The sequence below is a fragment of the Spea bombifrons genome, chromosome 5 (genome assembly GCF_027358695.1).
Source record: "Spea bombifrons isolate aSpeBom1 chromosome 5, aSpeBom1.2.pri, whole genome shotgun sequence".
Lineage (NCBI taxonomy): Eukaryota > Metazoa > Chordata > Amphibia > Anura > Pelobatidae > Spea > Spea bombifrons.
The window spans coordinates 40637363-40656877 of NC_071091.1; the positions used below are offsets into that span (position 1 = coordinate 40637363).

The 19515-nt window shown below is 42.9% G+C and overlaps 1 protein-coding gene across 1 annotated transcript in view; it reads left to right on the forward strand.

Moving 5' to 3' along the window:
• Positions 1 to 18146, forward strand: part of STAC (SH3 and cysteine rich domain) — a 222487-nt gene extending 204341 nt beyond the window's left edge. Inside the window, exon 11 of the mRNA XM_053468144.1 lies at positions 17770 to 18146. Coding sequence (XP_053324119.1) covers positions 17770 to 17868 — 99 coding nt within the window. The 3' untranslated portion in view covers positions 17869 to 18146. The remainder of the gene's footprint in view (positions 1 to 17769) is intronic.
• Positions 18147 to 19515: the final 1369 nt, after the last annotated feature.

Consider the following 19515-nt stretch of genomic DNA (forward strand, 5'->3'; position numbering starts at 1 on the left):
CAAGGTTGCCACTCTCCCCCAGAAATGCCTTAATACCCCTTTATTTGCCACTCTGCCCCATGATGTGCCTTTTAACCCTCTATATGCCACTCTGCCTCCAGAAATGTCTTATGCCCTCCTATATGCCACTCTGCCCCATGATATGCCTTCTAACCCCCTATATGCCAGAGTGGCATATAGGGGGTTAAAAGGCATTTCTGGATATATATATATATATATATATATATATATATATATATAAAACTGCTAACAGTAATCAAACTCATATCAAGCCAAGGCAGCCAGTACATGCTGGAACCTGGGGATGATAGGAGTTTGAGTACAGCCTCCCTATGCCATGCTACCACCCCCACCCCTTACATATCCATGCTATCACACACACACTCATTCACAAACATTTAAATACTCATTCATTCCATTAATCACACATACACACACACGCTCAAACCCCCCACCCCCTTACCTGAACTGCAGATCTCCCACTAGCAGACTTCTGCAGGGGCCCGGCTGTGTGACCAACTTCTCTGGCCCCGCCCCCAGAGGAAGGAGGGGGAGGCAGAATTATGTGACACTCTGCTAGCTTCCTGCTGCTAATAGAAGAGACGCTGCTCGGGACCAAAGCATCGGTAAGCAGCCTGGCCCCAGCAGACATTTTTTTGAGGTCTAATTAGAAGACGACCTCGATTATAAGACGAGGGGTATTTTTCAGAGCATTTGCTCTGAAAAAAACCTCGTCTTATAATCGAGCAAATACGGTAGATGGTGTTGTCTAAGGTTAGAGAGGAATACACAAGGATGCCATCAAAATGTCAGGTCCCCACTGCGGTACTCACCGTCTTCCCGCGCCGCGTCCTCCTTCCAACACGCGCCGCCGACATGGCAACCTACGAAGAGGGGTTCGGCGTGGTAGACCCACTAACTCCCAGGTGTTGGCAGTGCCGTGATCTCCCTCCCGGCACCGTGGTCCTCAGGATGGCCGGAACTCGAATGCAGGGCCGTCCCAACGGTGACGGAGAAAACGTTCCATCGCTCGCACGCCCTCTAGTGCGCATACCCCACAACTTCTTACAGGCACAGTAGGCGGCATTCCCAGGTGTATGAAATTATATTCATCTTGACATCAGAGGGAGTACCCCTCCCTCCTTCCTATAAATCTGTGTCCTTTTGGATACACAGTGCTCAGATATACTGTGCTTTTTGTGTATACACTTCAGTGCTTCCTTGCTTTTGATTCATCGGATATTGACCCTTCGCTTGTCTTATCGTGTATGAACCTTCGCTGCCTGAACTGACCTCTGCTAATCCTGATTAAACGATAACATAGTGATCCAGTAACTCTCGAAAGATTTTGTTAATGAAGTGTTGGAAGGTCGCAGGGGCGTTGCGTAAACCAAACAGCATTACTAAATATCCATAATGCCCATAGTGAGATCTGAAGGTGGTCTTCTACTCCTTACTAAATTATAGGCTGTAGTAGCATTCCTAGCGGGGGGAGGTCTGCCCCAGGTGCTGCTCATCAGGGGGGTGCCACCACGCCCGCACCCCTCCAGAGACAGACATGTCCGCGCTAGAGAGGCAGGCTCGGTTGGGAAGATCAAGGATCTCCCTCTAACCGGCTTAAAGTCAATCAGGGGAGCGGGAGGTCTGTTAATGCAGACCTCCGATCCTGCTCCCGTGCGATGTGTGCGGCAACTGCTTCTGTGCGTCTGGATTTGATGTCATATCCCGGTGTCCAACACTGAAGCCGCGCCCACGGCCTTCTGCGCTCACTGCACCGGAAGGACAGAACACAGAAGAAGAGGAGAAGGAGGAAAAGGGTTAGCATGGCATAGGGAGGCTGAAATCCCATTCCTATCGTTCCCAGGTTCCAGCATGTACTGGCTGCCTGGGCATGATAGGAGTGTGATTGCTGTTAGCAAATATATATTTATAGTTTGGGGGTGATAGGCAGAGGAAAAGGCCAGGGATATGCCTAAAGAGGCACAGAAGGTTTTCCATAATAAAGCAGTAAATTGCACACCTCGATCGGATACTATTTGAAGCGGGATGCCATGCAAACAGATAATATTGTTAACAAATACAGGGACTAGCTCAGGAGCCGAGGGGAACAAAATGTGCCATCCCAAAAGTGCCTACTTAAGATCTCTATGGTATGTTGAGCACTAGGATGGCCTGGGGGTTGGGACGTATGTGCCCAGGACAATTTTTTTTCCTTTCAGATGCAGTAACAAACAGCCTTGGCCTGGGCTTTAAGGATAAGGGAAAACAAGGGACAGAATAAGTGAGACCGTGGCAATAATCTGAGAAGGGGGGAATGATGGGTTCTGGTTCAGGTTTAGCGTTTGTGTCAGATACAAATTGTCTAGACAATGCGTCCACTTTAACATTTTTGGACCCCGGATGGTATGAAATAAAAAACTGGAATCTTGAAAGAAACAATGACCATCTAGCTTGTCTGGGATTCAGTCTTTTAGCATGGCTGAGATACTTCAGGTTCTTATGATCAGTTAAAATAATAATAGGATTCCTTGCTCCCTCCAAAAGATGTTTCCACTCTTGAAGGGCCATAACAATACCCAACAGCTGGTGGTTCTCCACCTCATAGTTCATCTCGGCCGTATAATAAAAAAAAAAAAAAATAGGCACACAGGTGAAGTTTATCATTGAAATCTCTTCTCTGAGAGAGTACAACCCCTACACCAATTTCAGACACGTCTATGTCAACGACAAATGGCTTGGTGGCATCAGGGTGTCTAAATACTGGGGCAGTAGCAAAGGACCTTTTAAGGTGAGCAAAGGCCCAAAGAGCTTCTTCCGACAAGTTTTAACAATCAGACCCCTTCTTAGTCATATTGGTAAGAGCTGCCACGATTGTAGAGACATTTTTAATACATTTCCTATAGTAATTAGCAAAGCCTAAAAACCTTTGAAGGGGCCATAATGCTTGAGGTTGAGGCCATTCCGAAATAGCAGAAAGTTTGTTAGGATCCATCTCAAATTAACCAAAAAATGAGACTCGAGGAACTTCATTTCTCGAGTTTAGCGTATGAACAATTCTGACGGAAACGCTGCAGAACAATGCGGTCATGATTACGATGTGACTGGAGGTTTGGAGAACGAATCAGGATAACATCCAGATAAACTATGACGAATTGAAGGGATATAACATGAAAAATGTCATTGATGAATTCCTGAAACACAGCGGGGGCGTTACATAACCCAAAGGGCATGACGGTATATTCATAATGTCCCATTCTAGTATTGAAAGCGGTCTTCTATTCATCTCCCTTATGAATATGAATTAAGTTGTAGGCTCAACAGAGATCTAAGTTAGTGAAAATTGTAAAACCCCTTAACCGATCAAATAATTCAGGAATGAGAGGTAGCGGATATTTATTCTTGACAGTTATACCGTTCAGACCCCGATAGTCGATGCATGGTCTCAATCCCCCATCCTTAAAAAACCCCGCTCTGGCAGGAGAGGTAGATTTGCGAATGAACCCTCTTTTCAAATTGTCCTTAATGGAATCTTCTAGAGCTTGAGGTTCGGGTAAAGATAATGGATAAGTATGCCCTCGGGGGGGGGGGTAGGATGCCGGGTAAGAGTTCAATTGGGCAGTCATAAGGTCTGTGAGGAGGTAGTATCTCAGCTTGTTTTTTGTCAAAACATTCTTATATTCTTGAGATAGAGAGAGTTTTAGTAAAGGAACTTGAAAGACATCGCTGAGGACAAGCAGGACCCCATCCTATGATGTCCCCGCTGAACCAGCTGATTGAGGGATTGTGTAACTGGAGCCAAAGGAAGCCTAAAACAATGGGACAGGACGTTGATGAGATGACGTAGAAAGATATAGTCTCTCGATGAAATATCCCTACCGAAAGCAATAACGGAGATGTCCGCTGAGTGATGACCGAGGGCTGTAAAGGTCAACCGTCAATGGCAGAGATGGCAATCGGGGGTAGTACTTGGAGGAGAGGCAATTTATGCAGGAAGGCAAAGGATTTATCGATGAAGGAGCCTGCAGCCCCAGAGTCTAACATAGCAGAAGAGGAGATCTTCCTTTCACTCCACTCCAAAGAAACAGGACCAAGCAATTTGTTTTTAAAATTAGGAGCTGAAAAATGTTCTCCCAGGCAAGGCTCCTTGACTTGGACTGAGAGCGAGGTTTGTTGGGGCAAGATCGCACAAAATGACTCTTCTGACCACAGTATAAACAAAGTCCTTGAGACCTGCGACAAGCTTTCTCTACCAAGGACAGTTTAGTAGCTCCCAATTGCATGGGTTCCTCTGGAGGCAGAGTAGGTGAGGTAGGCCCCTGAGGAGAGAAGGAGCGAAGTTGATGATAGAAAGTACGTTCATATCTTTTAGCCTTTTGTGACTGTCTCTCTCGTTTTCCGAAATCCCGAAATGAAGGAAGCGCAGTTATATATCAAAGGAGAATCCTTCTCCCGCAATGGTGATGCCCAGGCTAAGGCTTTACCAGATAACAGAGAAATGAGATATCCCACTTTCGCTTTCTCAGACGAAAACAAGGAGGAGCGAGTTCAAATTGAATAGAACACTGGTTAAGGATGCCACGACAGGATTCCAGCTCTCCACTGTATTGAGTATGAGCCGGTAGTTTAACTAGAGCAGGCACGGAAGTAGATCCAGAAGCCACAGCCGGAAGATAAGGGTCGGATGCAGACGAGGAAGCGGATGCGGACACAGAACTCCCTGGCCTCGGATCAGATCTGGCAACCAAAACTTGAATGGCCCTAGCCATTTGGTCTAGGGTATCTTGCAAATTCTTAAATCAAACTTCGTGGGAGTCCAACAGTTGTCCAAGGGTAGATAGCACCTTGCTTAACTCAGAAGGATCCATGACCCTGTTGTAATGTCGCGTCTGTTACACTTGAGGCACTCACCGAAGAAGTTCTTGTGCCCAGGGAACCACTGAGAAGAGAGAGAAGCCCCCAACAGTGATAATCCTGGACTTAGACGATCCCAACAGTGAGGCGGCCTCCGTGAAGGCAGAATATAGGTAGGGGTCAAATAAGCAAGGTACAACTGCAGACTAGATGAATACAAGCAGATCAGAAATGGAGGGGTTAACTCCAACAGAATGGTCAGGACAGACGGGTCGGTAACGAAGCAGATAGTCAAACAAGCCAGGGGTCACAGCACAAGCGGGTAGTCAGACAAGTGGGGTCGGTACACAGGTATCACGAACAGAGGTACCAAATCGCAAGGCAAAGTAGTCAGGCAGGCAAGGGTCAATAATCTGGAAACAGCAGTTTAATGATTGTTCCCCGAACAGATCCTCCTCCTCCTGTGCTGACCACCAACAGATTGAACCACAAAAACACGCATCCGTGCACCGCGAGCGGTGGGACACCCGCTGCCCACGGAACCCGAGATAGTAGCATCTAGTCCCTCTGAACCACAGACGGTCCTTCGCGGATAGTCCTTCGCTCGGCTGGCGACGGGACCCAAGGAGGTGACAGTGGTAGGTGTTATGCTATACCACCGTCAGTGCGTGCCTCAGTATATACTGATAACAGTTATGCTGTACCATCTTCAATGTTTGCCTCAGTACATAATGATAACAGTTATGCAGTACCACCGTCAATGCTTGCCTCAGTATATACCGTGGTATATGACTATGAGACTAAGATCCAGATCCCCCGCAGCAATGCAGGGGACCTGGATCCTCCTGTCTTTCCCCCCCAACTTACCGGTACTTCTGAGTCCCCAGTGCTTAGTCCGGGCAGCGTGTAGCGCTCTACGCGAATCGCGTAGAGCTCTACACGCTGCCCGGACTACGCACCGGAGAATCAGAAGCTCCGGGGGGGAGTGTTAAATGGGTGGCATAAGGCATTTCTGGAGGCAGAGTGCTCAGTGGCATTTAGAGGGTTAAAAGGCATATCATGGGGTACAGTGGCATATAGGGGGTATAAGGCATTTCTGGGGCAGAGTGGCAAGCCAGGGGGGAGATGTGCATAACTGGGGGGGCAGGTTGAAAAAAAAAAAGGAAATAAAAACAAAATATTTTTCTCAATCATAGCTTTTATTAACCCCTTCGTGACAAAGGCTGATTTTACTTTTTGTACCCTTCGTGACAATGGCCGTTTTAACATTTCTGCGCTGCTCGTGTTTAGCTGTAATTTTCTTCTTTCCTGTTTACTGAACCCACACACATTAGATATTGTTTTTTTCAGGACAAAAAGGGCTTTCTTTAGATGACATTGTTTTGATTGTATCATATTATTTACTATTAAAAAAAGTATAAAATATGGTGAAACATTTAGAAAAAAATGACTGTTTCTAACTTTTAGTTGAAAAATCTTTTACTCATCTATAAAAGGTAATGAAAAAACCTGCTAAATAGATTCTACTATTTGTCCTGAGTTTAGAAATACCCAATGTTTTTATGTTTTTTTGCTTTTTTCTACACATTATGGGGCAATAAGTACAGGTAGCGTTTTGCTATTTCAAAGCCAATTTTTCCAAATCTGGTAATTCTTCCCCCCATGTGCCATTTCGGGTATCTTTGAAGCCGGCCAATGCAATTTACCCCATCAAGTCATATATTTTTGAAAACTAGACAGCCCAGGGTATTCCAAACGCTAGTTTTTTTAACCCTTTCCAAGCACTAATTCTACCATCAGCCTTTGTCAAACTTTATGGTAGTAATTTTTTTTGCATTTGTTTTTTTCACACACATTTTACTTCAGGTATGAATAAACAGGTTCTGGTATATGTCACTATCATAAAACACCCCAATATGTGTTTAGCAACATCTCCTGAGTACAGCGATACCTCACATGAATGATTTTGCCTGGCTGTTTGGGGGCAAAAGGGCCACATTTGGGGCATGCGCATTTTCAATGTTGAACTTTGGCGTTTGGCGATCAACTGCCCATGCCCTATTTGGTACATCTTTGAGTCGGGCCATTTCAGTATGCCCAATAAAGCCATATATTTTTGAAAACTAGACACCCCAGGGTATTTTAAATGCTGGTATTTTAACTCTTTGCATGCACACATTTTACCACCAGAATTTTTTCAAAGTCTGCAGTAGTATTCTTTTGTGTGTATTTTTCCCCCAAACACCTATGTTATGTATGAATTTACAGCTCCTGGTATATGCCGCTGTCACACGACACCCCAATATGTGTTCAGCAACATCTCCTGAGTACAGTGATATCCCACATGCATGGGTTTGTCATTTTTGGGGGAACTAAAAGGCCACATTTGGTACGTGTGCATTTTTCTAATTGGAAATTAGATGTGTGGCCATCCTTCCCCCCCGTGTTAATTGGGACATTGTTGAACCCGGCCAATTCAATTTACCCCATCAAATCATACATTTTTTAAAAGTAGACACCCCATGGGCATTTAATATGCCAGTATTTTAACTCTTTCCATGCGAGAATTGTTTTAAGTTAATGTGCTAATTTTAGGACTTGCTCACAAAAATATATTTTTTATATATATATTTTATTTTTTTTTTGCCTTTTTTACATTAAAAAAAAAAAAATTTCAACTTGAAGGTTCCCCTGACATCAGTGGGAAATTATTTTTACATTTTACTGTTTTTTTTACTATTTTTTTCTAATTATTATTAATTTTATTTTATTTTTTAATTTATTTTTACTAATCACACTGTGATTAGAAAGCTGGGCTCCATTGACTTGCATGGTTGAATGCAGTACCTGTATTCAACCTGCAAGTGGAGCCAGAGTTCTCTAGAGGGTCTGGAGACCATCTAGCGAACTTTTTCCTCTTTATTGTTTTTTTTCCCAGGCCGCCGCCATCTTGCTGATGGTGAAGATTACCAGTCCATCCAGAGGTAAGTGTTTGGTGTCGCTGGATGCCTCCTGATCAAGGCATTCCAGCGACACCATTTAAGTTTAGGAGGTGATCGTTGATCGCCTCCTAAACGCTTTCAAAACGGGCGTCCGCCGCCATACAATGTGACGCCCCGGGGAGGGGCCAGTAAACTACTTGTTTTTCCGTGACGTGCCCGGACCGTCAATTGTCATCAAGGGGTTAAAAAAAATTGTACACATCGTTTACATGAATTAACGTTTACTGGTAAAACTTTTTTACCTATAGGGTCGTCTTATATTCAGGCTTTTTCTTTATTTCATAAATTAATATTCAGATTTTGGGGGGTCGTCTTATAATCGAGCAAATACGGTCATTTTAACAGTTATGCTGTACCACTGTCAATGTGTGCCTCAGTATATAGTGATAGGTGTTATGCTGTACCCCTGTCAATGTCTGCCTCAGTATATAATGGTAACCGTTATGTTGTACCCCCGTCAATGTCTGCCTCTGTCAGGCACATACCTTTCTTCCTCCGTGGGAGGGGGGGACGGCGTGGTGGCATGACGGGACACCGGTCTTCTTCGCGGCTCTGTCCATCGTCCGCTTCGCCGTCCTGGTCTTCGCTTCCCGTGTCCATGCTGGGAGCTAAAGTCAGAGGCAACGGGAGGAGGGGTACGTTGGCAGGAGGGGCATCGCTTCCCCAAGCTGTTCCAGCGCCGCCTTCTCCTGCAGACTGTATGTTCAAGGGGAAGGAGGGCGGTACAGCCCAGAGTCTGGTTCTTCAACAGAGAGCAGTAAGGAGAGTGTGATAGGTGGATCTCTAAAACCTCTGAGCACTCTCATAGAAGTGCTCAGATATTCTGAGACGCTCTGTCTGTTGCAGTGCATCCCTTGTTCTGCGCTCCTATCCCTTCTGCAACCCTTTTGCTGATTTAACTACCTGACCACAGATTGACCCTGCCTATTGATTGCTGACTGAACCTGACCATGGATTGTTCTCTGGCCCTGCCTATTGTTTGCTGCCTGAACCTGACCATGGATTGTTCTCTGACCCTGTCTATTGTTTGCTGCCTGGACCTAACCTCTGATTACTCTCAGACCCTGCTTATTGATTGCCGCCTGCCTAGACCTTGGTTTGCCTACCAACGCTCTCTCTCTATTTCTGAGACTCTTCTCAATACGCCTCTGCATATTGGACTCCTCTCCCTCACTTACACTCCAGGTACCTTGCGGTACCTGACAGCCTCAGTATATAATGATAACAGTTATGCTGTACCCCTGTCAATGTTTACCAAACGAAAGAAGCTGTGCAGTTTTCAAGTGTATGTGAGGGGGCCACATACAGGATCCGCCCCAGGTGCCAAATACTCTAGGTACGCCCCTGATAGGCTCCATTGAGGTTGATTTTGGTAAAGACTTGAGCTGACCGGGCCCGTTCAAGGAGATTAGTGGTAATGGATACCTGTTCTTTACTGTAACATTGTTTAGTTCCCGGTAATCCCCACACGGATGTACAGTATTTTCCGATCCTTCTTTTTTACAAAATATTTACAATATATTTCTTAAGTGAAGATAGTGGCATAATGTGAAAATTCGTCCGAAGGGAATGGGTGTTCCCGGTAGAAGGTCTATGGGACAATCATATGGACGATGGGGTGGTAAAACATTAGCTCCTTGTGAATACCTCACACAATTGTTGATAGGGTTGTCCATGATGTTGACACATAAGGCTGGAGAGGATAGGCATTTTTGGACACGGTGAGTAGAGGAGAAAATAATAACAATAACGAAACAATAATGAATGAATGGATAGTGCGTCCAGGGCCGGCCTTAAGGGTGTGCGACCTGGGCGCGGTGTGAAGCGTGCAGCATGGCAGAGAGGGAAGACGGACGCCGGCAACAATGTAAGCAAGGATAATGAGAAGTAGGGAGAGGGGGTAGATAGTGAGAAGTAGGGAGAGGGGGTAGATAGTGAGAAGTAGGGAGAGGGGGTAGATAGTGAGAAGGGGCAGAGGGTGGGTAGATAGTGAGAAGGGGCAGAGGGGATAGATAGTGAGAAGGGGGAGGCAATGAGAAGTGGCAGGGGGGGAGGCAGTGAGAAGGGGCAGAGGGGGAGAGGCAGTGAGAAGGGGCAGAGGGGGGAAGGCAGTGAGAAGGGGCAGAGGGGATAGATAGTGATAAAGGGGGAGAGGGGCTACATAGTGAGAAGGGGGAGAGGGGGTACATAGTGAGAGGAGATAGATACTGAGAAGTAGGGGGGGTAGATAATGAGAAGAGGTAGAGGGGGTACATATTGAGAAGTGGGGAAGGGGGGACATAGTGAGAAAGGGGGGAAGGCAGTGAGAAGGGTGAGTGGGGATACATTGTGAGAAGGGTGTACATAGTGAGAAGGGGCAGATAAGAAGGGGGTTAATGGAGAGAGGGGATAGATAGTGAGAAGAGGGAGAGGGGATGGATAGTGAGAAGAGGGGGTACATAGTTTGCCAACAAAGATGTCTTACACTGGGCTGTTCGGGGACAAAGTTGGCTCAGGCTGGGCTGTAATATGTGTGTAATCTGGGTTCTGATCAGGTTCTATGTGGGCAATGTGGACACCAGGGCTGGCTTTGGGGTGTGGAACCTGTGATCTATGCCTGTAATTTAGGGGGTTATCTATACCTTTAATGCTGAGTTTATATGTGAATTCCAATTAATTTATACCTGCAAAGCTGGGTGTGTGTTATTCTGTTGATCTGTATCTGGTACACTCTGTTTCCATACATTATTATTGTATACCTACAAATAGAGGGTTTGTATGTCTGATTCTGTTTATTTGATCTATACCTTCAATGCTGAGTTAACATGTGATTTTCAGTCTTCCCCTAATCTGCAGTTAGTGTGGCAATTTTTTTTGTTGTGGTGGGGTAGCGGAGGGGGTGATTGCATGCTAAGGAGCGTGGAGCGGAGCCCAAGGAAATGATTTCTGGGGTCCAATTTTTTCAATATTTAAAAAAATGTTTTTGTTACAGCAGATTAGTTGTTTTGTTTAATGAAAGCTATTTGTTTGTTACAAGATTTTTTTCCTTTCTTTTTTGGGGGATGGGGGGCCACCAGAGGAGTAGTCCGTACAGGGCGCCAGAACACCTAAGGCCGGCTCTGGGTGCGCCGTCAAAGTTAGTCATACAGAGAGGTTCATAAGTACAGAAAATAAACTTGTAGTCTAAAGAGTGTATGTAAGCAGAAGTCTAAAAACCCAGCATATTCAAATATCAAGGACAGGGGGGTTCCCAACATATCCACCCTAAACATTTTGAAAAGAGGGAGAGACCAGAAACCCCCTCCATGGCAACCATTTCAATCCATTTTTATACCCAAGGCCCCTAGAAGTCATAACTACATCCTCCATTTGAGCCAGGCTGAAATAGGAGGGGGTCTAGCCTGTCTCCAGAACCGTGGGAAAATTGCCTTACCAATTAGGATCCCACACTGGAGGCAGTATGGTGAAGTAACATAATCTCATGAGAGGCCTGGGAATCAGCATCATCTATCTTCTGAATGACCGCAGTCACAGCCGACCATAATGGTTTCACTAGGGGGCACTCCCACCATTAATGTATGTAAGATCCAATGTCAGACTCGCATCTCCAGCATTAAGGGGGGATGTTGGGGGGGGGAGTGGTGAAGTGCTGCAGGAACCATGTACCATCTAGTGAGCAACTTGTACACAGATTCCTGTATTTTACTCGAAGTTGCACTTTTGTGAATGAGTAAAATGATTTTAGCCCATTCCTCAAGCTCAAAAGTACGACCCAAATCCCCTTCCCGCTGTACACAATAATTCAAATGGTGTAGGGGATCTACCAAGTGTAGCAGCAGGAGACAATGAAGAAAGAAAATTCTTAATCTGATGATAAACAAAATTCGCTCTAAAAGGTACAGGAGTCATATGCACCAAATCGGCAATAGGGCGTAATAGGGCGGTTGGACCAGCCGTATCCGATAAAGGTTCTGGTCCACATCTTAAGGAAAGATTTGGTAAGGAAAACAAGTGAAGTCCCAAAATAACCGAGAATGTGGGTGCATACACAATATCAAACTGGAGGAGTTCCTGATGTTTATTTCCAATGGTAACAATTAAGGGTATAGTTTCATGAGTAATGGGTCCAGACTTGAGTGAGCTCCCATCCACCAATTGAATGTGCAGAGGCAAAGTCTTCTTACATGTAGGAATGGCTAGAGTTGAGGCAAGCTCAGTATCCCCCCCAAAAAAAACCACTGGCTCTGGAGTTCACCAATGCAGAAAGGGAGATAGGACCATCAGTCCACTGCAGGGAGAGGTATAGATAGGTAAGGGGTACGGACTGGTGCAGATTCTTGGGCCGTTGCATTGCATTATATGTTAGTCTGCTTGCAGCTAAAGCTCCATGCACTTTCTCCCGTGTATGACCTTGGCTACGTTTATGATCCAGATTTGTGTACCAGACCCTGGCGTGTCCCAGACTTGCCTACCTGCCCAGCCGTTTCCAAGTCACGTGCCCAGTTCCCCTTTATTCTTTGATTCCAGTCCTGCTTTTCTGTCTGTTGTGTACCTGTCAGGACTCGGGTAATCAGGTCGTGTAGGAGCCCATGTGCAGGGGATACTTGGGGTTTGGTCTGTAACCCACGATGCATGATTATACAAACAAAGACACCACAAGCAGAAATCTAGGTAATGCAATGTATTGTATGTATATGACAGGACAAGCAAATAAGGGTAATACAGTCTGTAAGCAAGAAACCGGACGTATGGCAGGATAAATAAATACCGGTAATAAGTCTTTTGGCAGGGAGCCCACTTGGAAGGGCACGAAAGGCAGAGAGCCCACTTGGAAGGGCACGAAAGGCACGAAGCCCACTTGGAAGGGCACGAAAGGCACGAAGCCCACTTGGAAGGGCACGAAAGGCACGAAGCCCACTTGGAAGGGCACGAAAGGCACAGAGCCCACTTGGAAGGGCACGAAAGGCACGGAGCCCACTTAGAAGGGCACGGAGCCCACTTGGAAGGGTACGACACAAAGCAGGTAACCAGGAACGGTACAGGTGCAGAGCCACAGCAGAAAGGTCCACAGACTTCAATACAAAGGCCCTGACTGAAGGGCAGGGCAGGTTCATAAAGGCAGGGTAATCCAGGTAACAAGGCCCAGCTGGATGTATTGATTAGGGCTCAACTCAGGTAATAAGGTACACCTGATCCTAGTAATTGAGTACTCCAGAGGGCGGAGGGTGGCCACTAGTGGTAGCAGATTAATATACCACAGGTATGAAAAAGCCATGGTTCAGGCAGTGAAAAAGTGGACCCTGACAGTACCTACCTACCCATCATGGCGCATCAAGGGGTACAGACAGAGCCCTGAGTATCCCCTGCAACTGGACTCCTACCCGTCCTGCTTGCCCAGGTCCTGACAAGAGTATTATTGTCAGAATGGCAAAATAAAAAACCCCAGAAATAATCGTCCTCAGGGGCCCTGCTGCTTACCTGTGCGTTGGTCGTATAGTGTGCGAGCAACGTCTCTTGTGCCGGCCAGGAGAAGCAGGAATCCAGCAGAGTCACGTGAATGCACGTCACATGACCCTGCTCCATTACTTCTTCCACTGGGCGGGGCAAGAGAAGTTGTTCACTCAGAAGCAGCAGGGCCCCTGCGGAAGTCTGTGAGTGAGAGCTCTGCAGTTCAGGTAAGGGGGTGGGATTATGAATGAGTATGCATGATTAAGGGAATGAATGAGTGTCTGTGAATGATTAGTATCTGTGAATCAATGAGTATATGAATGAGTGTATGATAGCATGGATGTGTTAGTGTGAGGGGGATAGCATGGCATAGGGAGGCTGTAACACTCCTATCATGCCCCGGTTCCAGCACATACGGGCTGCCTAGGCATGATAAGAGTGTGATTGCTGTTAGCAATATATACAATTAGCACCCCCGTATTGAGTTATTAATTTAAATTCAGGACTGAACTGCACACATAGTGTATATTTGCATTGAGAAATATCTACTTTGTAACTATTTCATGCATGAACATTCCTGTGGACCCTGTGCAACTAATTGAGCCAGATGGAAGACTTTATGCAACGGGCTGGTGTGCTTGCCACACAAGCTGATACACTGTATTTCACAAAAGATGAAGCACAAAAAATATTATGGGATACTATGAGTTTGGAACTACCGATTGACACCAGTAGCAAAGATGTGGGGACACAATTATTACGGCTAAAGAACAAAGAAATAGACTTGGACAAGCCCAAGTATGTAATTATGGGACTGCAGTACTTAACAAATGTTCCCTGGAAACATCTATTGTCTTCTCTTCGCTTCATAGTGATTGACCATGTCCCCGAGTCTCAAACAGGGGGTGACAGAGGTAAAACCTTATTACAGCGAGAGACATTTTGGATTGAACAATCGGAAACTATGGCCCCAGCAGGGCTGAATGACAAATTTACATTTTCCTTATTTATTTGAAATGTGATTTTTTAAATACATGTAAAGTGAAACTACTGTTCAGTTAAGTGTGTGAAGTGAATAACCACTCGAATACTTTGAGAAGTGGTATTGATAGCTAGAATGCTAAAATATCAGATTGGCTTAAGGCTATGGTAAATACGAGGGTACCAGATAAGACTACTGTCCCTTTAAAGGGGTGAGTGATTTATGGTTTATATCCCTTTTTGATCCACAAAGAGTATATGCTTGGTGGATACAATCACTGCAACTATACACTATGTCAGTGAGTACATAATTTTAATTGGGGATGGTTATTGGGTATATTATAATTAAAACGTGAATGTCTATAGACACAAGCTAGTAGACTTTATCAGGTATAAATGTATGTTTGCTCAGGCTTGCACATTATTTTTCACAGTATTATAAATGATAGATTTACAATTTATAGAGTCACTTTTTTTGTTATTATTATTTGTTCTTACACTATTTATACCTACCTGTTACTACCATGATTTGATATTATACAGGTTATTTCTACCCCTATGTGGAGTAGCTACGTATTCAATATTACCAATTAATTTTATGTTTTGTCTGGAGGTTAAAACTTCACAGTATCTATATATATATATATATATATATATATATATATATATATATATATATATATATATATATATATATATATATGAGCCTAGTTTTCTAATAAGGCTAGTCTAGTCTAATCACTAGACACGAATAATACACGGGCATTTCACATAGATCTCTGTATCGGCACAGATTTATATTAGACCAACTATTTGGTTAATTTTAGTAAACGTTGCCATGACGTCACGTGCATGTGCACATTGTTGAGATACACGCCGAGCTTGGTGATTGTGAACACTTCAGGTGCAGTAAGTTTTGTTCCTAATGATTGTAATTACACATATTATAAATGTTAGACACGCTATGTCTCTGTTATGTCCTGATGAAAGTCTGAAAATAAAAGACTGAAACGTTGACTTGTATCACAGAGTTTTGAGAGATTTATTGAAACCAAGTCCCAGGAGTGCTGGTAACTAATTTTGGAATTCATATACATATATAGATAGATATAATGTTTTGGGTTTTTCTGTCCAATTTTGCTTTGTTAACCACACTTTTATAAAAAGTAAGTAACACACCAAAACTGGACAGCGCGACGACCAGCGTGACGAATGGGCGCCAGACAACGTGTGTCTATTGTCTCAATGCACTGTGAAGAGGATGGTTTGAGTGGCCAAACAATTACCAAGCATCCCAGGTGGAGAATTGCAGAAGTTAGTTGTGTCTTGGGGTCAGAAGTCACTCTTTGAAAGGGTTTCAAGAAAAAAGCCTCTACTCTCAAACATATTTCACCCGTCTTCAGTTTGCCTGAATTTTCTTGGAACTGGATGGTTACTACCATTTTTAGTTTTTATTATTTTTATATATTATACGTTACTGATCACATAGTTCACACAGTGATAAGTAGATGATTAATATAATCCTCTCGCCTAATCCTCCAATCGAGTGGGAGGACAAATCGAAAGCGCCACAATTTTGCGGAGCTTTTGGTGAAGTCCACTAACCTGAATGGAGGATTGGACATAACCTAGCACAGAATTCTGCCAAAATGGCCATTCGCTTGATCCTCCAATCGAGTGGTAGGATATCACCATATGCGTGATTTTGGCAGAAGTTCATCTTAGGTCTCCAAGAGTGAAAGTCACCAAGAGAATATGAGTGTAAATCTGGACACCGGGCAATTAATAAAAAATGCAAAAAAATGGGCAGGAAAGATAATTTGTTGACCAAAAGAATAAGTCAAAAACAACCAAAAAATTCCTCTGAAGTGTCTGGGTCATTTGCACATGTCAAGTGATAAGTAAGCTGGCCTCTATTTGTCTGAATGGTTGGATGCAGTACCTGTATTCAACCTGCAGAGGGAGATAAGAGTTCTCAGGACGGTCTGGACAAAGTTATCAAAAAGGTTAACCATTCTCCTAGCTGGTCCCAACCAATTGCCAAGGGCTACAGTGATATTAAAAACTGTGTTTTCATATGCATTTTATTTATGGCTAATTTGTTCTCACAAATATACTTTATAAATGCATGGTGTTTCCCTATTCTGGAATCCCACACATGTGCTGTATGCACAATAATGGAACCGAATCAATTACAAATACACAACAAGCTGCAAGAATGAATGCAATCATCATACATTCAGTGCAGCTCACTTTATAATACGCATTATGGCATTATCAGCATAGTTGTGCAGTGTTACATTGCTTGTTATGGCCACTAACTGTCTAGCATAAAATGTACGTAAGCATCAAATATCCACTGCAGCTTGCATGATAGCAGATGCAATAATGACTCAAAATTGATTACAACTAAGTATTTAACTCCTCTAGTCGGTCTAACTTCACTGTATAAAAAAAGTCTTGCTAAAGCTTAGCATTTTGAGGCATTACTAATATTTTATTTAAATTTTTTAAAAAATAATGCTCGCTGCCATTGCCCACTTAAGAGATTCGAAATTTCATAACATTTAGAACTTTTTTTTTTATAAATATTTGTGTATGTGTAGATAATCTTACATATTTGATTACATATGCAATTGCCATTCCGTTGCATTCCCCTGCAAATACAGGATAGTTCTTGCAAAATGAACATAGTCATTGCAAACAATATAGCATGCAACTCCACCTCCATAATGTGTATCTAAAGGGACAGATGCATTAAAAGGAAAGAAAAAGATAAAAGGGAAAAAAAAGCTAAAACATGTATTTTTAATCACTGGGTACATGTCTGTTTTTCAGCTGTTGTGAGCAACAACTCCCATTATGTTGTGCATCCATATGGCAAAACATGACAGAATTGAGATGCCACTACAGCTATAAAAGTCATCAAGCTCAGGCCTATAAAATTATGTAACGTGACCCTGCTGTGTTCCTGTCTCCCCGTGCCGGTTCAAAATTCTTTAGAATTCAACCTAGACTGGCCCAGTCGAAGTTGGAAGGGCCCTTTCTGAACAATTATTAACTGGCAGGAGGAGACAGGAAGTGGTCGCAGGGGTTGCCCCTTGTAGTTACGCCACTGTAACGAAATATTAAAATGTAACATTACAGTTGCTTGCCCGTTAGAATTTAGTTTCAAACAGTTTAAAACATGTTTTACCAATGCACTTGATGAGACAGAGTATATATTATATGCTTATTTTTTTACATTTTATATGTTATAAATCAAAATGTTATCTGGTTGTAGATGTATAACTCCTGTTTTGCTGATACTGTAATTCAAGTTTTTGTATTACCTAATTGTATCCAAATAAGAATACAGGTAATAACAGGGACATTGATGGTCTTGGAGGAGTAGTTTCTCATGCAGTATTTCATATATAAATAAAGCACGCTTGTCACCTTAACATCAATAGAATTTTGTTTGATTGTATTCAATCCATGTCTTCTTGTTTTTCTCCCTCAAAATTAGGTTTGTACGAGTTGCGAAAATGAACACAATGGCTTTCTTAAGGTAACCAGTGGGAAGAAAAAAGGCTTTGTACCTTTAGATGTTCTAGAGAATATCTGACTTAATATCCTGAATGTCACTACTGGACATGCTTTCTGGAAATGAAGTCTACTTTAAGTGGCTTCACATCAGCAAGAGAAGTTGCATACTGACCAATGTTAAGTGGACAGAAAGTTGTAATAGACCAGAAATAAAATTACTTTGAAGACTGTTAGTAAAATAAAATTAGGTTGGTATAAGACTGAGTGAAATAAAATAATCTTCCTAAATGGAAAAGCTTGTTGTGAGTAGATTGATTTACTATGATAGTATACACTTATATAAATCATTAAACAAAACATGTTTGTTTCTTTTATTGGTTGTACAATTTCATGTGTGAATGACACAATTCTTTCTCTAATGTTTTCTGTCACATAATGTATACTTACACTAGGGCCAACCTGTATATAATTTGCTAGCATTCTACAAGACAAATTAGGTATATATGACAGATTTACTCTTTGTGAGCTAGGCACTGCCACCCCAGATGTTTATTCAAGAAACCATGAGATTTTATAGTTAATGAAATCACTGACTTCACTGTGCATTATGAAGGACCAACCTGGTAAATTTTCCTTTGCAATAAGGGTGCCCTTGCATAATGTATCATTAAATCATTGAAAATTGCTGAATGTGACATCGCCTATTTAATATGTACCATGCTGGATCAACCTAAGGCTATCAGTTGGCCTTTCATAATGTATGCACATTTTTGTTTGTACCATTATTCATGTATAATTCTAGTAACTGTGTAATATCTTAACAAATCACACATTTTGGAGTTACTTTCTATTATTAGTGTTATTATTAATAATAATAATTTCTCATGCCTCAACATTTGATTCATCGTGTGTCCTTAGTTTGAGAAATACAGTTTACAACGCAGGACATTCAAATCATAATATAATGTAGGTTAAATAAGACATGTTATGTATTTGGCATTATGTATTTCTTAGGGGATCTAGTTCAATGTACGATTGAGTAGTAGTTGTATTGTTAGGAACAGACAATATAATGAGAATAATAAACTTTTTTGCTACATGTTTGTGTACTTTACATTCTGGCATTCCAGTAAGGTTGGGGGGGTGCAACATGGCTATTGCCCCACCGAGAAAGATGGCAGTATGTGCCGGTCATAGACATAAAGAGGTAAGTTCCAAGTATATCCAGAGTTACTTCTTTATACCCCTAATTTCAAGGAGGAAGCATGGTTAAGTAGGGTTGCATTGCGTGACCACATTTTAATTTTGCCATTCAGGGACACATATGAAGCAGATGAGATTACACACACAGGTGTATTATATATATATATATATATATATATATATATAAATATATATATATATATATATATATAAATATTATATTTATATATATATATATATATATATATATATGTGATATGAAATCACTGGTCTTCAATCACGTCGTCAAGGCATTCAACAACACGGCGATCGGCAGTAGGGGCCGTGTCTGTCCCCTTCCCGTGGCGTCAACATCCTAAACTTCAATGGTGTTCCTAAGATGCCTCAATCAGGAGGCATTCAGCAACACCAAACACTCACCCCAGGACGCGCTGTGACCAGTCCGGAGAGTAGTCACAACCGCTACTACGAGTGATTTCGCCAATCGCAGGATGGCGGCCGCCCTGTTAAAAAAACAACATAG